The 24,630-nt window shown below is 38.6% G+C and overlaps 1 protein-coding gene across 1 annotated transcript in view; it reads left to right on the forward strand.

Moving 5' to 3' along the window:
- Positions 1-24,630, forward strand: part of Stk32a (serine/threonine kinase 32A) — a 104,973-nt gene that overhangs the window by 9,861 nt on the left and 70,482 nt on the right. The window contains exons 2-3 of the mRNA XM_051201041.1: positions 20,076-20,131; positions 21,242-21,393. Of these exons, the coding sequence (XP_051056998.1) occupies positions 20,076-20,131; positions 21,242-21,393 (208 nt within the window). The remainder of the gene's footprint in view (positions 1-20,075; positions 20,132-21,241; positions 21,394-24,630) is intronic.

The raw sequence follows: 24,630 nt of genomic DNA on the forward strand, positions 1-24,630 counted from the left end.
GGCTTTATAAGTAAGTCTGTAGGGATATTTTCTTGGTTAATGATTGACATGGGAAAGTATGATGCACTGTAGGTGGTGCCACCCTTGGGCAAGTGGTCCTGGGTTGTATAAGAGAGCAGACTAAGCAAGCTGTGGAAAGCAAGCCTGTAAATTGTGTCCCTCACCCTCTGGGTGAGCTCCTGTCCTGACTTGTCTCTATCATTATAGATTGTTACTTGGAAATATAAGATGAAATAAACCCTTCCCTCTTAATCTGGGTTTAGTCATTGTTTTACCACAGCAACGGGAAGCAAATTAGGACACAGCTAGAAAACTAGAATAGAGTGCCTAGTGGTGAGTGCAAAATCTGAGCTAGAAACAGAGGCACAGAATTTTATTCCTTACAGACTTTCATGGTTTTCTTAAGGAAGGGCAGGGATAGAAAGGATGAAATTAATTCCAAATTGAGAAGTCAGGTAGAGGAGAGCAATCCAGCTAAGGAGAGACCTGTAGCAGGTAGATCAGAATGAACAAGTTTTGTCTCAAAATTCAAGAAATGAAAATGTTCAGAGAAAGAGGGAGAAGTCATCTATGTTGGATGTTTCTGTGTGGAGGAACACATGGATACATTTATAGGCATGGAAACAAGATGACATCTGGGGTTACTGACTAAAGCATACAATGGGATCATGCAAGTGTGAGATGAAAAGTGGTTAGGGGGTGAATGTGAGGTAAGGAAGTGGATACAGCAAATATACATTACTTCTTGAAGAAGTTTGACCTACAACTAAGCCAGGACGAGCCAATAGCCAAAGCTGAGTATAGTGATAGAGAAATCCTTCCAGAAGAGTACTAGAGTATACTGATGCTGATGGGAGTGAGCCTATGTAAAGGGAAAAAAGACCAAGGCTGGCTTCAGCAGTATGAGATCTTGGTAGTCACACATGGCCTGGTACTCAAAAATTACTTTTGGCTTTGATTTTCTGTAAGTTCTTGCAAGCTAATGCTCGAACTGTGTGTCTAAGAGAATAAGAGAAGCTGAATGGGATTAAAGGGATAATGGAACTTTTCCTGGGAATGGATGCCTTGGCTCATATATTCCTACTTCTCCTGTTAGGGATAGCGGTTGGTTGCTCATTGGGAGCCAAGAAACATCTGCCAGATTCTATCAATAGTAAGGGTTTTTTATACTGATTCAAAGACAAGTGGTGTGTGAGCCATCGTGTCATCCATAGAAAGGGCATAGTAATGGTTCACCACTCCAAGATGGCTGTTTATCTTGTGGGTTCCTGTATTGAAGGTCCTTAACCAGCCCTGTTTCTATATCTAGATTCTAAGAATAGTTCAGAGAAGAAACGTAAAAGTCCACTAGAAATAAGTAGCATTCTTGTTAGGGATGTGGGTAGAGACAGCTAATAGTCATGGTGTATTTTAACATCAGATCATGCGTGGTCTGAACCGAGTCATAGGAAGATTAAACTACTGGCTATAATCAGATGTCTGCAGCCCTCATATAAAATGAACCCCAGTTATTTCAGCTACAGATCTATCCTCCATAGCGAGAAAGAATTGACAGAATTAAATGAACTGGATTGGGGAATCACTCTGCAAATGGTTCTGATTCCTGCTCACCAAGAGCTGTGAGTAGTTTCATTTCCAAGTGGCATTCATCTTCAGTTCTACAGTAAGTCACAGCCATTCCTCATAAACTAGATTACCACAGATTGAAGGTCTTCCCTCAAGTCAATCATGGAGCTTCTCTGAGGATTTGCTTACCTTTCTTTACCCACTTTGATTCTAAGCAGTGTGTCTTCGGCTTTCCTCATGCATTCCTCTCTATGCTTATCATTCTCTTTAGACTGCTTTCAGCCAACTTAATGCATATGATGTCTGTGACATAACCTGTATTTATTTATATATAAAAAACAGATGCTGCTTTGATAACCTTATTTTCTGCCCAGAGTATAAAATAGAAGGATGGCTGTTCAAAACCTAACACCTGATTGCTGTATTAAAAGGAATTTTTGTTTAAGTCTTAGATTCCTGTTTGCACCAGTAAGCCTGCTTACTCTCTTCTGGACCTCAGCAAAGAGTGTTGACCTTATATTCTCTACATGCCTTTATTGTGGGAGATGTGAGTGCAAAGGTTCATGGGCTTCGTGGTGGCTGTTCTTAGAACTTCTTAGGAAGTTTTATAGTTAGGGAAGAGTGTCCCTCAATCATAGAATGCTCAGACAACAAAATCATGATCATCATGGCTAACATTTTGAGGTGTCTGCTTTCAGAAGTTCCTTCTCTATCCTAGTATCTTTCATCCTGACTATCTAATATTTATTGTTAAATTTACTTGTTTGTTAGTTGTGTTCTTTTCTTACTGGAGTGTAAAGTTCATGAAACCCTTGGAATTTTTATTTTGTTCATCTGTGAATCCTCAGACTAAAGGAATACATTCAAGTCTTTGTAAATACTGGATACTTTTATAAGAGGTATGTGACATATTTGGGGCAATATGCTATATATTCGTAGAATGCCAGTTTCACAAATATTGTGTGTAGCTTATTACAATTGCTCAAAATTTAATGATTTGTAGAAACTATAATTTAGTGGCTGTGAAATTCTACAGCATAAACATACTGCAATTTACCTAAAATATATGTAGTTTTAACTGTAAGTGCTAAAATAAAATGAGATATTTTACATTGAAATGCTGTAATTTAATAAATGTTTAACCTTGAAAAAACTTTGTTGTAAGGGGGAAAGAAACAAGTACCACCTATAGTTGAGAATTCAAATCATTTATATGTGATGCAACAGTATTTAAAGAAGTTTGAATAGTTTATTTATACAGGACTAATTATAAATATGAGTAATATTTTAGAATTAAGTATAATCTGTATTTTCATAAGTAAAATTAGCAATCTCTTATGAAATTTTTGGATGCTTTTGTACCATTTCTTGAAGAGTAAGGCATTTTAGCATTTTATAGTAGAAAAATACACATACTGTAAAGTTGAACATTTTAAGTAGTTTAGGTGTACATTTCTGCAGCATTAAAGATCATCACAATGTTGTACAACCACTACTATCACCTCTAGATGCAATGAGAAACAGGATGTCCACTGAACAACAACTCAGGCCTTCTGTTTTCTGCCCCTAATCTCTCTCTCCTGTCCCTATGAACATGCGAAATCTTTTAAGATTGTTCCTTTCTGTCTAGCTTATTTCACTTCACTTGGTTTCATTACTTTAGTGTGCATAAAATCTCATTATTTTTAGTTGTCAAATAATCCCAGCTACGTAGATAATATTCTTCTTTACTTACAATTTTTTTTTGTACTATAGACTCTTGGGTTGTTTGTGTGTTCAGAATATTGAGATCAATTGCTGTGGATATTAGTATACAAGTATTTGAGTTTCTGTGTTTAATCTTTGGTATATATTTCTGAGCAATGTTGTTCAGAGAAAATTCTTACAATTCAACCATTCAAGGCATTTATCATGGAGGACTTGCACATACCTTACATGAGGATGAAGAATGGAGCTTCTTTTCCTTTCAAATTATTTTCTGTGAAAGAATCTTGTAGTGAGTGATTAGCTGAAGTAAGGACCATTCCTGAGCCTGCAGCCTCAACATCATAGCATTTGCTTACTCATGGAAGGGGTGGACCAGGGTGTACCAAGTTCATTTCATTCAGAATGTGTTGTACACAGGGAATTTCAGTGGTCAACTGATTCTGACAGACAGGTAAATAGAAGAAACACATCTTCTCAGGGCTAGTATTGTCACCAGCGATGTCCTACGAATATTAGGTGCTCCAATTTAGGATCTTAGCCTGATTGTGTTGCTCTGCTTAACACTTTCTGACAATATATATACAATTCCAGATGTTCTGCAAGCTCTAGGAATTTATTATTGGGGTTATTGTTAGCCAATACCTTCCTGCCATTTAACATTTTATCACATTTAATGTGTGATAACTAGATAGGCTATTCTACCTGTATTTTGATACAGATAGAAAAAGTGCATGTTTTTATCTAAAATAAAAAGCTTGCCTTTTGCAATTACTCATCTTGTAAATTTTCCCAGCACTGAAGTTGCAAGTATCACAAAGCAGATGGTTTATAAAAAGAAGTTCAGGAGGTGGAGAGGCTCAGAAGTTAAGCATACTGACCGTTCTTCCAGAGGTCCTGAGTTCAATTCCCAGCAACCACATGCTAGCTCATCACCATCTATAATGAGATCTGGTGCCCTCTTCAGGCCTTCAGACAGAACACTGCATATATAATAAATAAATCTTAGAGAGAGACAGAGACAAAGAGAGAGAGAGAGAGAGAGAGAGAAAGAGAGAGAGAGAGAGAGAGAGAGAGAGAGAGAGAGAGAGACTCATTGTCTCAGTACCATGGAGGTTGGAGGTATGAAATCGAGGTGTTGACAGGGCCTTACTCCCTTTCCATTCTCTGGTGATATTTCTCCTAGACTCATGAAAGATCTGGGAGTTCAGTGTTCTGTGACTTGAGGCAGAGTAAATCCAAATATGTCTATATCTTTAAAAACTATTTTCCCTCTGTGTCTACATTTATATAAATTTTTTCTCCACAGGAGAGGATGCTAATATTGAATTAGGGCCTTCTCTATTTCATTATGATATCATCTACATTGAACTAAGCATATTTTCTATAAAATCATTGCCAAATAAGTCCATATTATTCTTGTGTCAGGGGTTAGGACATATCTATTCAGAAGATACTCAACTTAGTCATTTTTGGTTTTATTATAAATTTCAACTCACACAAACTCTAAGACCTTGAGTATGTTACCAACTGTCTTCAAGAGGCACAATTCTGTCTGTTGTCTTTATTATTATTAAAAGAATATTAAATGAAATAATGTAAGATGGCTAGCACCTTGTTCCACAAACTAAGGTTTCCAAAGTGCTAGCAGATTAGATTCTCCTTAGTTTTTCCAAACAGCCCTATGTTTAGTGCTAACTTTAGAGAAGTTCTGATTGTTAATATGGGATCCATAAACAGAATTCTAAGGATCCCCGGAAGTTAGGCAAAGCTGAGTTTGTTCTGTGTATTGTATACTATTGTTTTTCTCTCTGGAGAAATGATCTCTGAGTTCACCAAAAACATTCATGCTATATTGCCAAATTTAACAATGTGCTTGCACTCATATGTAGAAGTTCATGACTCTTGTGGGAAAGAAGTTGTATGGGGGGGGGCTTCAATCTAGATAATTAGGGTTATCTTTCAAAGAAAGATTGGGAGGTACCTGCCAGCAAGGGGGGTTGGATCAGTGCTTCTGAAGGCTTATAATGTAGGTATCTTCTCAACCAGTTTCACCGTAATCTCATTAGACATTATGAGGAAATGATCATCCCCACTGATGTGCAGAGAAATGAAACGCATAGAAAACCATGTGCAAGCTCACTCATTCAGTTAGAAAGAGGTAGAAAAGAAATGCTCACCCTCTCCTGCTTGCCTCCAAGTCCAAGGAGAAAACTTCGCATTCACAGTTGCTCCTACTAATTTGGCTCAACATAATGACATAATCTTGAGATACAAGTAAGAAAACCATTATCATTTGCCGGCTTGATTGAATGAGATGAGTCTAAAATGTTTTTCAAAAATCCACTAACCATGACCATAAAGCCAGTGAATGGTAAATAAATGGTTAATTCTTACTCTTTGATGTAACTCTTTCAAAAGTTACCTCTTGTATGTACTATACTCTCTATATTTAATATGCATTATTTTACTTAATCCCCGGTACCTCCTTGTAAAGTAGGTGTCATAGTCCCATTGTATAGGTAAGGAGAAAACACCCTCTGGAGAAAGAGCGTGAACAGAATATATTCTTGTACTTTCATTCTCTCTCTTTTTATGGTGTGTGTGTGTGTGTGTGTGTGTGTGTGTGTGTGTGTGTGTGTGTGTGTGTGTGTGTGTGTGTGTTTATGTAGCCCAGGCTGAAAGACAATCTCCTGGCTCAGCCTTCTGAATTTGGGTATTACAAGTGTTCACTACCATGCCTTTCTTTAAAGCCTTTCTAATATCATTTGGTTTAAGATCTTGTCCTAGAAGCCTAGAAAACATACTGGAAGGGAATCTCACCATTAGTAGAGCAGAAACTAGAAAGCAGACAGACTAGAGTCAGGAGAATCAGATTTAAGTACTGTGGAGAGAGCTTTGCCAGGAGCAGATTCACTAGGGAAAGCCGCTGGTCATTAGGAAATGTATTGTAAGGAGCCAAAGAAAAAGAAACAAAACAAACAAACAGAACAACTGACTATTTGTTGTGTGGTTTTCCTCTGAAAAAGAAGCATGCTTAGTGAAGAGACTAGGGTGGACTCCAGAGGGACTGGGGGGGGGGGGGACGGAAGCTGCCTACTGCTGTCACAGTGTTCTCTTCCCACTCTCTCCCTGCTTCTCAAAGTGGTAACTCAACTCTGGAATTCTCCTAGAGCTTTTTGTTTGTTTCTTTGTTTTTTGTTTTTGTTTTTGGTTTTTGGTTTTGTTGTTGTTGTAAATCTGCATCCTAGCCATGGCTACATGGAGGTTATGTAGAGGCATTTACACAAGATCCACATGCTTAGAACATCCTAGCAGGGCATTAGGGCTGCACACTGAAATAGGAGGATTTCAGACATTTGTGAAAGGTTCTAGCATAACCCATCCCATAGCAGCTAAAGCAGATTTACGTGTATAATTGGGAGCAACAAGTTCAGGCAAACTATATTAACGAGAGAGAAAAAGATCTAAAGCAACACAGAGCAAGAGGGGGTGGAATAATAGCTAGAAAGCAAAAAATAGTTTTGGGAAAGCATCTTTTATCGTTAAGTGGAAAAGTTCAAAGATTATTGAGAAGATACATTTAGGATAGTTTGTAAGAACAACAAGAACACAGAGATAGGAGATTTAAAAAAGACAGATCTAAGGCCATTTAAGGGCAGTGTATGAAGAGTTGTCACTCCTTACACACAAGGTGAGGAAATGATAGGTGTGCTGGGGCAAATGTGTAATCCCAGAGCATGAAGTGCTAGCACAGGAGATTCTGAGTTCAAAGCCAGATCAGGCTGCATAGTGAAACCATGGTTCAATATAATAGGCAGCAACAGTAGCTACAAAGCGCAGAGAGAAAAAACTAGCATGGGGGGAAGAGGGGACCAATACAATAATTTTAAAGAATGACCCTGAAATTGGTATCACATACTTATGCTGTCATGAAATTTGAAAATAGTGGACATCAATATATGGTTGTGTTCTGGAGAATAAAATTTTTGTCCAGTGAAACAACCATGAAAATAGTCATGGGCTTCTTAGTGACAACATTAAAAGCTGGCCATGAAGGAAAGCAGTGCTTTCGAATTCTGAAGGAAAATGCTATTTCTGATACTGATACTCAACACAGAGTCAAGCTACCGGTGAGCAAATAAAAAGAATTTTCACAATATTTTAAAATTGCTGTCTCTATACAATTTCCTACAAAGCTACTGTGGGATATGTTTACTTTAAAAAAGCAGAACAGCCCTAGGGTGAGGGTAAAGGAGAGCCCAGCAAAGGAGATGAGCTGACTGGCACAGGTCAGTGGACTCTTGGGGACATCCATGAGGATGTTATCATGACTGATGCCCCTGAACTCAACCAAACAAAGGGAATAGAAATAAAAGAGTAAAGACATACAGACAGGTAAGGACATGTGTGAATGAGACAATCGTCTCTGGAGAAAATGAAAATTGGGCAACCATGGCATTCACACCAACAGCAACAAGGCAGTTCTATTTTACTATGTGACACTGATTCACAATTATGTAGTCAGAAGAACTGAAATAAGGATCATGAGTTAGGTGAAATGAGTAGGGCGGATACAATTGTATTGGAAAGATGGGATTGTGCTGGCTTTAAAACCAAAAGATTGAGCAGATAAGAAAAATCCTCTCCCACCTTTGAAATTCAATTACTAATGACTAACACTGAGAAGAATAATGGACAATTAAGATACGTTGTTTTAGACAGACAGTTTAAAGTTTCCTGCTTTGCTGAGGAGTCTGCTAGATACACTATGGTCTATGGGCTAAAGATGGAACATTACAGAAGAACTTCAGGTGACTGACCAGACAGCAAGTTGTCTCTGTCATTTCTAAAGTTTATATAGTATCCTTCTGTGTGGTCTTTGATGGCGTTGAGGACAGATAGTTATGGTTATAGTTTTCCTTAGTTAGGATTAAAGATCAGTTACATGTAAGGTTTAGACTCACAAAGATAGGATAGAAGATAGAATATTTTCTTTAAATCTTGCTAAATGTTAATGGACAAAATATAGTTAACTATAGTTCTTACTTGATAACTGTTTTGTTATATATTTTACTATGTTAAAGTTTAAACCCTTCTTTTTTATTTAGACAGAAAAGAGGAGATGATGGGAGATGTCATTCTGTAAATGTTTCTCTCATTGATTAATGAATAAAGCACTGTTGGCCAATGGGGAAGCAAGATATGTGGGGCTAGGAGAGGTGGAGGATTCTGGGAGGACAGAGTCGCCATGTGATCTTGGGAGGAAAGGATGCATGAGTATGGTGTTCTAGGTAAGATAAGACCATGTAAAAATAAATATATTAGTAATTATGGGTTAATAATTAAGACAGAGCTAGCCAATAAAAAGCTCTAATGAGAAAGAATAGGAGAGATAATAATGAGTAGCATAACTCTTATTTTTCCATAAAAATCTTTTAGAAATATTTGATTATTTATAAACATAAATAAGTATAAACACAACAAATAAAATAAAATAATTATAAATAAATAAATAAATAAAATAAGAGTAATGTTTATCTTTAGATAGTTTTATTCTTGTGTTTACTACACTGTATTTTTATGTTTAAAATATTTTAAAATTAAAAACAATCATATATATGTATATATACATTATACATATATACATATATACATATATATATATATATATATATCTTGTCTGTCTGCCTATCCAGCTATCAATCTAACCATCTATCTCCCTATCTATCTGTTTTAGTTTCATTCTGTTGCTATGACAAATACCATGACAAAAAGCAATAGTTTAGGGAAGGAAAGGGCTTATTTTAGCTTATAGGTTATACTTCATTGAAGGAAGTCAAGCAGGATTAGAAGCAGAAGGTATTCAGGAATGCTGCCTGTGGCCTTGCTCATGGGCTCATGTTTCACTGACTTGTTTGTACAGTCCAGAACCTTCTGTCCAGGGGATAGTACCTCCCAAAGTGGACTGAGCCCTCCTACATCAATAAATCACCAAGATAATCTCTAACAGACATGCTCTGATAAAGACAATTACTCAGTTGAGACTATCTTTTCAGGTGATTCTAGACTCTGACAACTTGACAGTTATTGCTGCTCTCTGTCAATCTGTCCTTTGTTAATCATACTGCTCAACCATTACTCTCCATCCATCTATCTCGCTAGCTAGCTATCCATATATCTATCAATCTCATCTATCTACTTATCTATCATATTATCTATATATCCATCTCATGTATTCATCTATCATATATCTATTTATATATATATCTATATTACCTATCTATCTATCATTTATCTATCCATCTGTCTATCTCTCATCCATCCTCATCTCTTCCAGAAAGGTGTGTGAATTTCCATGACACGTGTTCTATAGACAAGGTAGTCTAATCCTGGTTTGGTGTTCTCAGACTGCTGAATCTCCTCTCCTATGTCTCAGCCTCCTCACCCTTGTAGAGCACAGGTTTCCTGAGGACATAACTGAGTCCAACTCTTCTTTGCTTTCCCTATTAGTGCTTACAGAGTCCCAGGCACCCAGATGCTCACTAAAGGCTTGCTGATTTGACTCTCCAGCACAGCTGTGGCTTCTGGGGGCGTGATTTCGGCTTCTTTCCTGTCTTGCTGTGACTGTCCTAAAAGGCTGTAAGCAAGCACTTCTTGCTAAGTAATTCCATTTGAGATGCAACCCAGCAGATGAGATACTCACTGGATTCATACAGAACTGTAAAATGGACCTGAAGAACTATCTTCTTAAATGCTCCCTCAAATTTTTCTGGCCCTTTCCTTCTTTCCCTGGCCAATCATGCAGTGTCCATTCTTATAAGCAGTCAGGGTTAAAAAGGGGCAGATTCTATCTCTATTTGGCAGGCTGTGATTTAATTTTGGTGCCTTTCTGTTGCCATAGTGAAATACACTTCTGTTCAAAGATCATGCAGCTCTGACAAAGCAAATATCCTCTGGCTCTCATGTTAATTATCCTTGGTTTCTGGAGACCTTCTTCTACCCATGTCCTCACTGAGGAGGTCTGGTGTTTATTATGTAGATAGAGTGCAAAAAATGGCAGCTCTCAACATTTTCAGCTCATTCTGAAAATAACTGAAACCTTGAGGCTTTAAGATGCAAATGCAGTATCTGCTAATAAATCTGTACGTGTAATGGTATCAGAAAAACATCTGAATATTAGACTTACTGTCTACCTCACTAAGAAGTCTTAGTAAGTTTTCCTTATTTGTGTGTGTGTGTGTGTGTGTGTGTGTGTGTGTCTGTATGTGTGTGATGTGTGTCTCAGAAGGTCAGAGGGCAACTTGCAAGAGTGAGTTCTCTCCTCCCAAAATCTGGGTCCTAGAGATGGAATTTAGGATGTTAGGCTTGGTGGCACTTACCTTTCATTACCTGATGATCCATCTTGGTGGCTCAATAGCTTTCTTTTAACATGTCGTTGGTGAGATCCCTTGGGAGGAGCACAATATTAAAAATGATATGTTAGCAAATGATGACCAAAAAAATTGTTTTATGTTTTTCTTCCAAGGCCATCCGAACACCTTAATAAGCATGCTTTCTGAATGGCTATACGTGATATGACATGGCGAGGGGCATATCTGATGTTTCACTCTGCCTATATTTTTGGTACTAAATCTCCTCTATCAAATTCTCTATCGTTTTGCTTAATACTTTGTTAATAAAGGAGCAACTCTGGGCTGATATCAAGGTAATTGATCTAGTATCAATAGCAAAAAGAAAAGCAATAATACTAACAATTCATTTATTGGCTCCAACTCTTCTAAAAACACTTGACCCACACCATTGCTATAACTTATGTCCCCTTGACTCTATAATAATTTTAGAAGCTGAACTATATGTGATCAGATTCTTACAGAGGCAGAAGTTGAAATGAAAAGACATTAAATACTGTCTTTAATATTGTTAACTCCCAAGTAATAGCATAGCCAAAATCCAAACTCAAGAGTTCCAATGCGTTGTTAATGTATTCTGGATCTCAGGCTCATCATAATATTGAAACATGGAACTTGGGGTCAGACAAAGTTGGACTGAAGTCTATGCCCCTATATTGGAGAATTTCACTTCCTGGGTATATATAATTTATCAATAAAACATTAATAATATTAGTATTTCACACTGTTTGGACAAGATTATATAAAATAGTGTGTACTAACATGTCTGGATGACACACATGCATGCAGGTATGAATAAAGTAAATATGACTCAAGATAAGGCATGCTGGAGGCAGTGTAGATATGTTATCAATCCTTTGTGTGCAAAACCATAAATTTTCTTGAGACTCAAGATGGGATGAGGGTGGAAATGGAGATTTGAAGCAATAATTCCATTCACATGTCCCTTAACGATCTCTTCTCCTAGGGATATGAGTCACTTTGTAAGTGCCCCCTCCTTGCCCTTCTTTGCTTGGTTGATTGTTAAACTGCTCCGCGTTTTGGAAAGCCAGGTAACTGTTGCTTTTCTTTGAAACTTTTTAAGTCTTCTAAACTGAGATTTTTTTCTTTTATTTTTTTAATTTAATTTTATATAACAAAGTCCATTTAAATGAAAACAAACATTTATACACAGTATTTGGGAATTTGGGCGTTGTTCTTTCCAAACTACTTCCTGCTGGTAAGGGGCGCTGTCTTGGGGGATTCGAAGAAGATTCAGATATCCTAGCTGTAGTCTGTAGGGCTGTTTTGTCCAGCTGTTTTGAATGTAGGATCAGCTTGTACTCTGTTCTGAGATTTTTTTTTTTTGTTCAGCCTTAGAAATCTTGTTTTACTATATAGAACAGCAAATAAATAAATAAATAAATAAATAAATAAATAAATAAATAAATCCAGACTTGTGCTAGGCATGTTCTAGCAGAAACTCTGGACTCAAGCACCCTTCCTTGTGGTGATAAACGCAGTTAAAATTGCTGAACAAAGACAGATTCTCACACCATTTGCTGCCCACAGCCTGTGCAGGGAGCTCTGAGGATGCAGCTTTCCTGAGTCACCTTTGCAGTGATACACTCTCTTTGAATGACTGGTACTTCTTTAAGTAACCCCAATGAACTCATTTGGTTCACCAAACAAGACTTGTCCAAGATGGTTTCTTTGGTTGTCATCTGTGTCCTATTGAGAGTCAACAGATATCTGTCCGTGTTCCTCTATCTGACAATGTGCCTCTAGAAAAGGGGACACAGCAAATTTTCTTCCCTTTTCTTAGAATTCTTTCTGATGCTTCAGTTGCTATGATTTCAATGGGTCCCTGATTTTCTTGTGCTGGGAACTCAATACCAAGATCAAATGCTGATAGTATTTGGAGTGGAGATTTAGGGATATGATTGAATCAGACAAGATCATTAAGATGACAACATGACAGGACTGGTGGCTTTATAAGATGATGAAGAGAAGACATAGCTGGCAGGAGGGATACCATGCGCAAGAAGAGAAGGCAATGTGACCTGGCATATGTATGCATTGTGTTCCCACCTGATCCTGTGTGCCATGTTATAATCCAATGGAAACCTAACCACCTGACAATATCAGCAATAACAGTAGCTTGCTCTTGGGATTCCCAGCCTCTAATTCAGCAGTTGAGTAAAACTCTGTTTCCTTTTCTTAATAAATTTCCAGTCTCAGAAACTATTTCACAGTATCAGAAAACAAATGACGATACTCGGTTTGATGCCAGTCTATGTTTCACGAGACCCTGTTTGAAAATAAATCAAATAAATAGATACAATTAGAAATAATGAAAGAATATTGGAGATACCTGGGTGGAAATCAAAATCAGACATTTCTGAACATGAAACCAGACATTTCAATGCCATTGGGGTGTGCTCCTATCTTAGAATTGTAATGTATGTCATATGTTGGCTTTGTTCTGTTGAACTGAGGACCCCTTTCCTCTGTGTCTAGCTAGTTATTCTCATTTTTCTGAACATGGGTGACACAGAGAGAAAAACATACATTTCCAGGTAAGAAAAAAGAGTGTAAGGATACAGAATAGAATGACTAACATCTAGACCAAGGCTAAGGATGAGGGATGGGAATGATTGACAGTAGTTGAATAACTGCAAGCAGTTTGTGGGACATGGCTTCCAAGATAGCACTCATCAAAACTACAAGTACCTACTTAAGAAAAGTGGAAACAGAGATATATACGTGCTGTGGGAAGTCAGGTCTTGGCAGACTCGGTAGGCTATTCTATTTCATACACAAAAGATTGGCAGATACAGTTGGTTATGTTTAATCAAAGGCAGCAGAGAACAGGGCTGGAGGGTAGGTAGCCCATCTGAATTCTCACTCTACTACTCTGCCACTCTGGCCTTGAAAAAATTACTTAATTTGTCTGCTGCAGTTGGCCCATCTTTAAAAAAGAATAGCAATTATAGTAGTGCTGTTTTGTAGACATGGTGGAATGATAGGATAATTATGTTCATGCTTAGAATAATGATTGGTATTCTTTACATAAGGTTGGGTGTTGACTATGATTAATTACTATCTCCTCCCATTAGACTGAAAGTTCCAGCAGGCAGTCAGACTTCTTAGGGCCTAGAACAGTGCTCACAGTTGCTGGCTGGGTCATCAATGTCTGTGTTTTCACTGAGAATGAGCCCAGTTCAATGAGCAGTGTCTTTGCTGAACTTTACCACACTGTGGTCTTCTGTTCTCCTGGAAAGGGAAATAAAGGCATTTGCAGGCTTCAGAGATGAAGTGGGGTGTGTGAATGGCTGAGCAATTGTGATTTCATGTTGAATTCACTTTATCTTTACAGAGCACAGAACTCAATAAGACCACATTTAAGTAGAAAGATAATGGGAAAATGAGTAGAAAAAAGGCAGGTAGGACCCCCCCCCATTTTCCTAGAAACTTATCTTATTTTGGTACTCTTGACCTGAGTCCCACTGTCCTGATTTAATATGCCAGTGACTGGGACCGTAAGCCATCAGAAGTTAGCATTGTACTTTGTAAACAAACATTTACCAAAGTTGTCAGCATAAGCAAGATTCAGAAGACCTATTTGAAGCTGTTAGTCATACAAAGATTGTCAGAGCATCTGCCTTTGAAATGGCATTACCATCCATGCACACAGATTTGTTTGTGTTCTTGAAAATATTGGAATTTAGAAACTTTTTGATTCTATATATGAGAAAATGCAATACAAGTTACACTTTATATTTACACCAAAAACTATTTCAAAAGCAAAAGCATTTATATTACAGATTCATGTCAGAAGCTTTGATGGGCCAGTGAGATGCCTCAGCAGGTAAAGAAGTTTGACTCACAGCTCAACAACTTGAGTTCAATGACCTGAATGAGAGAAGTGATTTCAACACATTATCCTATGACCTTTAGTTGTATGTGGTGGCATTCTCAAACCCTCCTGACCTGGTACAAATGAATTTGTTTTAAATAGATTAATTAATAGGCACTACTTTCTATAAAAAGCTTTTAATTTAAAATATAGAAACATGTTTTTAAAGGCATTTTTGAAAAATAAAAAAGACAAATTCAGAAGGGCCAAAGGAAAAGATTGATATATTTGACTATAAGACCTCTAACAGTTAAATGTGTTCAAAGAGATAGCCGAGAAAAATTGACCTGATATTTTATAATGAATTAATTTACTTAAATTTAAGTTAAATGCAAGTTGAAATGACTAACAAGTAATTCAAGTAGGCAAAGTATGTGAATAGTTTGCTGAAAAATATATAACGTTGCCATACAATTTCACTCATTAAAGACATAAAGTAAGTCCATATATCAATCTTTTTATCTTGTCTAATCAAGGCAATTGTGTGTAGTAGTGCTGGAAAGTTAAAAATTACCTCCTTGTGCTGACTAGTTTTATGTCAACTTGTCACAGGATAGTATCAATGAATGGGAGGGGGGAGCCTCAATGAAAGAATACCTATGAACAATTGGTCTGAAGGCAAGCCTAAAGGATATTTTCTTAGTGATGGATATGGGAGGGCCCAGCCCTTTGTAGGTGATACCACCTCAGGGCCGGTGGTCCTGTAAGAAAGTAGGCTGAGAAAGACAGGGAGAGAAACATCCCTCCTTAGTCTCTAGATCAGTTCTTGCCTCTGGAATCCTGCCCTATTTGAGTTACTGTCCTGATGTCCTTTGATGAACAGTGATGTACAAGTATAAACCAAATAAACCCTTTCCTTTCCAAGTTACTTTTGGTCATGGTGTTTCATCATCGTAATAGTAATCCTATGACACTTTTGTATATCACTGATATGAAGGGGGATTGGTGCAATATCTTTGCAGGGCTACTGACAATATCTTCTCATTAGGAAGTTGGCATAAATTAAGCCTACAAACATGCATAAAAGCCCATCAAAGATATCTGAGGTAGTGTTACTGGTAGTAGATAATTAAATCACCTTTCAATACTTATCAATAAGTTCAGTATTTTGAGACAAAGGAAGACAAATGGGCAGCTTAAAATAATTAGATCTCTATATGTTGTATGAATGGACAAACACAGTGGAGTTGCTAGAAAACCTGCTCTTGTCCCAATGAGAGTGCGTTGTCCTGCTACCAGAATGGAACCCACACACGCTAAGAAAAACCCTTAAAGGACGCCCTAGCATTTGTAACCGTGGTTGCATTGTAGGAACAGAATTGAAACTTTGAAAATAATGCCCAATTCCCATTGAATAATTGTACGTTTAAGAGCGATTGTCATTTCAGATTTCAGCAGGACAGACACTACACTTCTGGCTTACATGTCTCATCTTGGAAGCATCGTGCCTGTTGGGTTTAATTAGCTCCATTTTACAGATGGGACATTGTGATTTGGAAAGACTGAGTAGCATGTCCAGGGTCACACAGCTGGTGTCCTTGTTCCATCATCAATAGGAAGATTTACATAAGCAGTCTGTGGGACTTGGTTCTCAATAGACTCACATATGTTCACGATTTGCTACTTCCGAAGGCTGGAATCAAGGTTTTCAAATATTGTTATCTCAAAATAGGATAAGGAAGATGCATCCCTTCACTCTCTAGAACCTCCTTCTGCAAAGCCCTACTGTCAGGGTATTCTGAAAGGGGGTGGTCCTCTTTTCTTCCTTCAATAATGTTAGTTTCACAAAACATTGAAATTAGAGGGGGTGGGGTAAGAGAAAGAAACTGATAATATCAGCAGCAGTGTGTCTTAGAGGCAAGGCAGAAAAGTTCTGTGTAGGGAAAGACTTAGGGAGCATAATTTGATTCAAACTGTTCTAAATGAGAGGGAAAGTTCTACACTGATCTCCCTTGTTTTCCAGCTGGAGTGGGTAGATGTGTAAAAACAACAGTATGGTGCCTGGGAAGACAGTGGAAGAGCCCCTGTTCAGAATCAGAAAGGCAAACACTATATACACCTAAAAAACACCGTGAGATTTCTGTTGGAAATTTACAATTCTGAATTTTTCTCTCTCATTGTGATATCGTCCCAATGTATGCAGTTTGGTTGTATTTTCAAATTAGCTTTCTTACTAACTAGTGATTGTGTTGTTAGGCATTTAGAAGGATGGCTGTAGTCGATTTAGAGCTTGTCTTGAAGTCAGTTAAAAAGAAAATCATCTTAAAAATACTAGTGTAGGTGTTTTGCTCCCAGGCACATCTGTGTACTGCAAGCATGCCTGGTGCCCATAGAGGCCATAAGACAGCATCATATCCCCTGCCACTGGAGTTAAAGAAGGTTTGTGAGCTATCATGTGGGTGCTGGGAACCGAAACTGAGCCGGTGCTCTTAACCACTGAGCCATCCCTCCAACCCTCCAAATCACACCTCATCACCACTGCTTTTCTCCTGAGGCTGTATTTCAGGGAGGAGAGAACTATCTCTGAGTCTGTTCTCTCTTTAATTCTTAAGACACAAGATGTGTTTTCTCTCTTTAATTTTTCTCCTCAGACTTTCCTGAGAACTGACATTTGGGAAGACACATTAAATTAGGAAGTTTTTCTTCTAATATAAAGTTGAAGGGACACTAGCTGACTGGAGGGAGCATGTGGCTCTGGCAGGCCACACCCTTTTCCCCAATTCCCTCTGCCTTGCTAAAAACCATCAGATTGCATTCCTGAAGCTAGCCCCCAAGGTCTATTCCCTTATTTGGCCAATCCTCCTCCTGAGGCTGACCGTCATGGTTCAGTTATCAAAGTATTAAAGTCCAGCAATCAAAAGCCCCCTATGGCTCACCTAATTAAATTAAATTAAATGCCCCATCCTAATATGGGGTTCTCCTTGTACCTTTATAAACTGCCATTTTCCTATGTGCCATGTCTGTCTCCTCTCTGTCAGAGACAGTCCTTTGTTCCCCTCTGGGACAAATACCCCTACCCCCTCTCCTTTGTTCCCTTCCCCTTCTCCCTCATCCTCTATCTCCTGTCTCTGTCTCTTACTCCCAGTCCTCCATCCTTCTGGGGCAAATAAATCTCCTTTGTGTTGAGAACTTGGTCTTAGGTCCTGAGCTGGTACTTTTCCTTTCAGATGTTACCGGGTACTTTGACATGTAATCATTTACTATTTTTGGCTAATGCTTAAAATGACTTAGAAGAAGACATGGCTAATAAAATAAATTAATGCCACAATGAGACTTCAAGATTCCCAGGTACTTGCTGTGTGCTTAGAGATTAGGGACATTGTTGTAGCCTCCTTGGCTACTAGTGGGAAAAGGTCATAGTGAGTTACTGGATTTGCTCAAGATAAAATCTTGGGTTTGCAAATAAGTTCTGGTCAATTTCTTTTACCATGGTAAATAATGTATTCCTGAGATTCGTGTACTGAGTGTAAAAAGTCATTGATTTGGTCATGTCAATGTGTAATTTAAAAGAAGATGTATAAAAGCCTTTTGCTAATTATTTTCATGACAGCTGAAGGTAAGGTAAGTACCAAAAATTGAATATCTACCCACATATATAAAATAAATGTTTCAGAGGTGACATTCTACTCATATCCCATTTGAATAGTTTCTGGTACTTTCTATTCTATTCAATTTTAAAATTTAATGTTTCTTATGAATGCCAAACCTGTTTCTTAACTTATTAATAGGATTTCACTCGCAGTTAGCAAAATGTTCCCTGAGATGGCCTCAATGCTCACATTATTCATATTTACAAGACTCAATTGTTTGGGAGTTCTTGAATGTCTTTATGGCTTAGTTTGATAAATTTCTCGGGAGCCAAAATTGTATAAATCATGATACTAGACTCTGCAGGGGCTATGGAGAGTTACAGCTTCACCTGCTTCTGTAGGTAATCTTCTGAGACTACAGAGAAACCAGTGTGAGCAAAATGACATACAATCTGCCCTGGAGCATATGCTATGGTAGATGAGTCATTCCCATGAATAATGCTTCAGGAAGGAAACAGCTTTATCCATACCTTCTAGGTAAAGATGTCTTCTCATCTAGGAGATTTTTACTGGAGAGCATATGGAGAAACTGAGGCTGTTTTCTTACCAAATCACATTGCTATTTGGGGTCCAAGTCTAGGTTGGACCATTTGTAAAACGTAAGTCCACAGAAGTAGACTTATGATCTCACATCATTAAATAGATTTTGTGCTAGGAGGAAAAAAAAAATGGAAGTCCAGAGAGGAAGTAGTGATGAAGGATGAAGTCCTTAAAAAAATGTGTGAGCTTCAGAAAACCCAGAGACTTTCAGGAGTCCCTGACCATCTTTTTTTTCCCCCCTTCATGGGGAAAGAAGCTAATTATTGATGATAAAGACATAAAATAGCTATTCATGGGTTGAGAGAGGGCTGAACAGATGGCTGAATGGGTAAAAGTGCTTGCTACTAGACTGACCAACTGAGTAGTCCAGAGCATGCACATTCTGGAAAGAGAGAAGTGTCTTCCACTCTGCCCATTCACCTGCACATATGTGCTATGGTATGTTTTCTTCCCCATAAAAAAGGTAAAGCAAAAATTTCTAAGATATGAGAGATACTTCTGGCATTTCAGACTATTTCCTTGGGAAGCTCTTTACATTTCTCACTTTGAATTTGTGTGTCTAAATCCTTATTTCAAAACACTCCAAGAAATATACTTTCTTAAAGTCATCAGGGCAAGAAGCCAAAGATTGCCTCCTGCCACAGGGAGTCTGAATATTGTCCTCATCAGGAATTATTTTATAAGCTTAAACCTGAAAGATCATGTGTGCTCATAGTGGGTAATCTCATTGTGAGACACCGTGGCTGCAAAAGAGCATATACAGAGTATCTCATCTTCACTGGACCTGTGTGCACATCCTCATCTGTAAGCTGGAAATGCATTCATTCTGTGAACTTACGGGTGTATCATTTTACTACTTGGGGAAACCGAAACTACTTGGGGAAATGCAAGAGAGTGAGATAGGGGCAAAATAAGCAGAACAAAAGTTGAAAGCATAGCTGCCTTGCATGAAGCCATGTGCCCATCTACACTTAGTGTCACAGACACTACTCCTTCAGAGTCTACAGGCAAATCGGTGTTCTGTGTTCTTAGAGACAGCCCCACTGCCTCTGTCCTTCCTAGGGCTCAGTGCACTTTTACGTTTCCATTTATTTATATGAGTACTTCATCTCAAAGCACTCTATATACTATCATTAGAATACAGGCTTCACAAACATAGACTTTCTTTTTTCTCTTAACCCTACCTAGGCTCTGTGGCTACATGTGATTATCGGCTAATAAGTCATTTTCAGTGAATAAGTAGATACTTTAACGTAGTTTGCTGCATCCTTTTAGACAAGGCAGTTTGATTTAGCCCAATGCTTTTTTCTTCTATTAATTGTTAGAAAAGTAATTTGCAATATTCTTCATTCTCTTGCTTTACAGTCAACTTTGATCACTTTGAAATTTTGCGAGCCATTGGGAAGGGAAGTTTTGGAAAGGTAAGAACTGAATTGTCCACCTAGCTGCAAATCTATGGGTCCTGGACGAAGTCAGAGAATAGTGCTGGCATGATAAAGACAGATAGCTCAGGAATGTTTTAAAATGCACTTATACAAAATTGTCACCATCATGTAATGCAAGCCATGTGCTCAGGATTACTGTGTTCAAGTCAGCTGAACTGGGGAGTTGCTTCTTTACCTTAAAGAAGAGTAAGATTTCAGATTCTTTTGCAAATTCCTCAGTAAGAGTTATCTTATTAATGTGAGACGTAATGTTTTCAAGGGAAAAAAGCCACATAATTTCTATATTCCCTCAAATATACCATTTCCAAAAATGCTACCATGAAAAAATATACGGTTCAGTTTCCTGAAAGAATCTTCTGTCTTCAGCTCGGTGTTGGTGGCATGTGTCTTTAATTGCAACACTTGCGAGGCAGAGGCAGGTGGATCTCTGTGAGTTCTAGGCAAGCCTGGTCCCTGGTCTACAGAGTGAGTTCCAGAATAGGCTCCAAAACTACACAGAGAAATCCTGTCTAGAAATTGCCCCTCCTACCCCCCCAAAAGAATCTTCTATTAGTTTCTCCCTGGAGACATAGTTTAAATAAAATAACGATTTCATTAACTTTTATATTATTTTGAGGAGTTTGTAGAGGCCTCTAAAAGAATTACAAAACAGAGACAATTGTGTAGCTGTTTTCTCATGCTCCTCATGTCACTTATGCTGGGAAAAGAAATATTTTGCCTAGCATTTTTTGTTTGTTTTGTTTAATCCTACCTCTCTAGTCACATCCATTCCAGCCACTTAAATGAAGATCCAGGATGCTATTTGTTATCAGAAGATTCTTAAAATGGAAGCTGATTTAAATGTTGTCTCAAAGATCCCAGGAGCAAAAGCAGGCAAACTAATATCAGAAAGTAGAGATTCAATTATTGATGTACTAAATACATGGGGGAAGAAAATGAAATCTTTACCCTGAGTGAAATAAGAACTTTAATCCCAGAGGATGACAAGGGCTCTATGCCAGGCTAAGGAATAAATCCTACTTTGTGTCTCTCAACCACACTCTCCCTTCTCCCTATTCATTTGCTGACCTGGGTTTATATCACCAGGTCTGCATCGTGCAAAAGAATGATACCAAGAAAATGTATGCCATGAAATACATGAATAAACAGAAGTGTGTGGAGCGCAATGAAGTGAGGAATGTCTTCAAGGAACTCCAGATCATGCAGGGCCTGGAGCATCCTTTCCTGGTGAATCTGTGGTAAGTGCGCTGACTGCACCCCAAATGGACATTTCGGCATCCATCTGCAAACATGGTTTCACCATCACATCGTGCCTGCTTGATGTGCATTGGCCAATCCTCATGACCATTTTCCTTAATGTGTTTGTACAAAACTTTAGTGTTAAAGTGAGAAAGAAAGTTTTGTTTTGTTTTGTTTTATTGCTGTTCTGGGGGTCAAACTTGGGACCTTGCACACACAGGTCAAGCAATCTACCAGAATGGTTTCTTTCTTTTAATGTATGATGTATGTAGTGTGTATGTGTGTGTGTGTGTGTGTGTGTGTCAGAGAGAGAGAGAGAGAGAGAGAGAGAGAGAGAGAGTTCATAGTTGCCTGTGAGTGTGAGTGCAGGTATGTGTGTAATTGTACTTGTGTGCCGGTCAGAGGACAACCTTGGGGGTTGGTTCTCCCTTTCTACCTTATTTGAAATAATAGAATTATTTTTTATGTTGTTTAATCCTGTGCATACCAGGCTGGTGGGGCTTACCAGTTTCTAGAGATTCTCCTCCCCTCCTATCTAATGTGCTGGGATTACAGATGTGTGCAGCTGCATCCAGCTTTACATAGGTTATGGGGATCCAAATTCCTATTCGCATGCACTTTAGCCACTGACCCAACTCCTCAGCCCAAAGTTACTGCTGGGTTTTGTGTTGTTTTCCAATTTGTCAGTAATAAACACTCCCCTTTGTCCTTGGGGTTAGTGTTTCTTGAATTTTAATCACATGGACCCAGGATGAATGTGTTCAGATGTGGTTGTTATCTCTAATTAGATTTTTCTGGTGAACTGTGGAATATAAACTTTGAGTGCCAAGTATGGCCTCCCTTGCTAACATGAAGTTTATCTTGGGATATCTTAGAAGATACTTTCTCCTTAAGGTAACTGGTAACATACTGATTTCTTTGAGACATACTTTGGAAACAGCTATAGAAGCCCATGATTTGCTAGTCAGGTGCTGCCTTCCTCGGTCAATAGGTTTAGACAGGCTTAACACACCACTGGTTACACATTTACAATCTTGGATCAGTTCTCAAAGCCTTTACCATAATCCAAGGTGTAGAAGACATGGAGACGCTTGTAATGGTTATCACCTCTAGCGCGCTGCACTTTGCTTTTTTTTTTTTTTTTGTGCATCAGGATCTTTGTTTCTCTCTCATTTGCCAGTACATTTTAGTGCATCATTATGTTAAGAGCTGGATCTTAAAGTTAATTCAGTATGACTGTTATTTAAATATGCACGCCAAGCAGTTCTTACTTGCTAGCAGGAGCTGAGAGAATGGAAGTTTTTACACAGAGAATGCTAATGGAAAAATAACTGAGATTTCGCCATGTGTTTGAGGACATCCTCTTGGAGGCAGAAGAAACCCTGCCCTGCCTCCACTCATCTTTACAGAACATGGTTCACTTAATCTGCAGTGTGCTAGATGCTTCTCAGTTGAAAAGGAGATGGTTCTTCATGACTTAGAAATAGATCTATTATAATTTGTGCACTACTCAGACCTCCTGAGAGTCTAATTTTGGTACAGCCTCAGTGTATTTGTTAATCAGTATTTTTCAAGTGGCCTATTCAAAGTACTGCCATGTAAGGTGTTAAAATGGATGCAGCCTTTCTCTTGCTTAGCAATCACCATATCCTCCTCTTCTCTTTCCTCCCTGGAAATGACAAGGTGCTGTCACTTCACAGCCTCCCTTTGTTCAAAGTCACATTTTCCCTCCTTAAAAAGCTCAGCCAACTCATTTTCCCTTTTTAGAGCCAAGAGCTCCTCCTAAGGACACACCTAGAGCTTTCTTCTTCCACGTTCTTTCTTCTGGCTATGCAGGCACAGGCAATGGAACCTGGGGGGCAGGATGCAAGAAGCAGAAGTCACGCAGAAATTCTGTCATTCCAGGGCACTTTCTGTTCACTGTATGTGCAGAGTTGGCCGTAGTATGACAGACATGCTAGCACAGCGGTTTTTCAACCTTCCTGATGCTGCGACCTTTTAATACAGTTCTTCAAGTTGTGGTGACCCCCAACCATGAAATGATTTCCGTTGCTACTTCATAACCATAATTTTGTTCTGTTGTGAAGCAGAATGTAAATATCTGATATGCAGGATAGCTGACATACAACCCCTGTGAAAGGGTCCCTCTACACACAAAGGGATCATGACCCACAGGTTGAGAATCGCTGTGCTAAAACGTGTCCCCCTGCTCTTTTGTTGGTCTCAATGAATCTCACATTGAAATATTGAGCACACTCCATTGATAGAAGAGAAGGAAGAAGAAGCTTCACCTCCATCATACACAATGCAGAACACAATTATTTTTTATTAATTGACAGTAGATTCTCTCTCTCTCTCTCTCTGTGTGTGTGTGTGTGTGTGTGTATGTGTGTGTGTGTGTATGTGTGTATTTTCATCATTTCATTCTCCAGTCTTTTCTCGTCTTCTTCCCCCCTCCTCCTTCCCTCCCTCTGGGCCTTTCTTTTCCACAGTAAGTTTCCTTCTTTCTTACATGTCTCTTTGGAATGTTTGTATCCACTGACATTGATTAGGATTGCTAGCATGAGCATAGGTGGGAAGTTATTTAGTAGGACCTAGGCAACTTATCAGTGCCTACACCATGAAAGAAAATGACATCACTTTTCCAAGCTTCCATTAACTGTCCATAATCCCTTTGGGAGAAGTGGGGACTCATGATGAAATACTGACAGGCCCTATCTTGTGCAGAGCTTGTCCAGCTAAATATAGCTGAAATGAATTCGGGACCTACAGCAGCTATATCATCTAGAGCAGTTTGTTTTTCTGTAACACACCTTCCCATTATTTTCACCCCTTCTCCTACACTGTCCTCCGAGCTTGGGGCCTGTGATATACAGTTACTTCCTTTAGTGCTGAGCACTCCACAGTCCCTGACACTCAGCATTTTCACCAGTTACAGTCTCTGTATTAGCCACTGTGCACTGTAGTAAGAACCTTCTCTGTTAAGGTTTGAGAAGCACTGATTTGTGAATATACACATGAGCATTTAGAAGGCAGTTGGACTACATGCCCCCTAACAAAACAATACAGTGTATTCCCAAGGGCCAGGGATTTCCCCTGTCACCAGCTCCTGAGCAGGTTTATCGTACCAGACATAATTTCCCTCTGTTAGAGTAGGCATGGAATCCAGTCAGAAAGCTCTTGGTTATCCCATCACATACCAATGGGTACCCCCCTGCCAGGTGGATTGTTATTGC

This window comes from Phodopus roborovskii, unplaced genomic scaffold, assembly GCF_943737965.1.
Source record: "Phodopus roborovskii unplaced genomic scaffold, PHOROB, whole genome shotgun sequence".
Taxonomy (NCBI): Eukaryota; Metazoa; Chordata; class Mammalia; order Rodentia; family Cricetidae; genus Phodopus; species Phodopus roborovskii.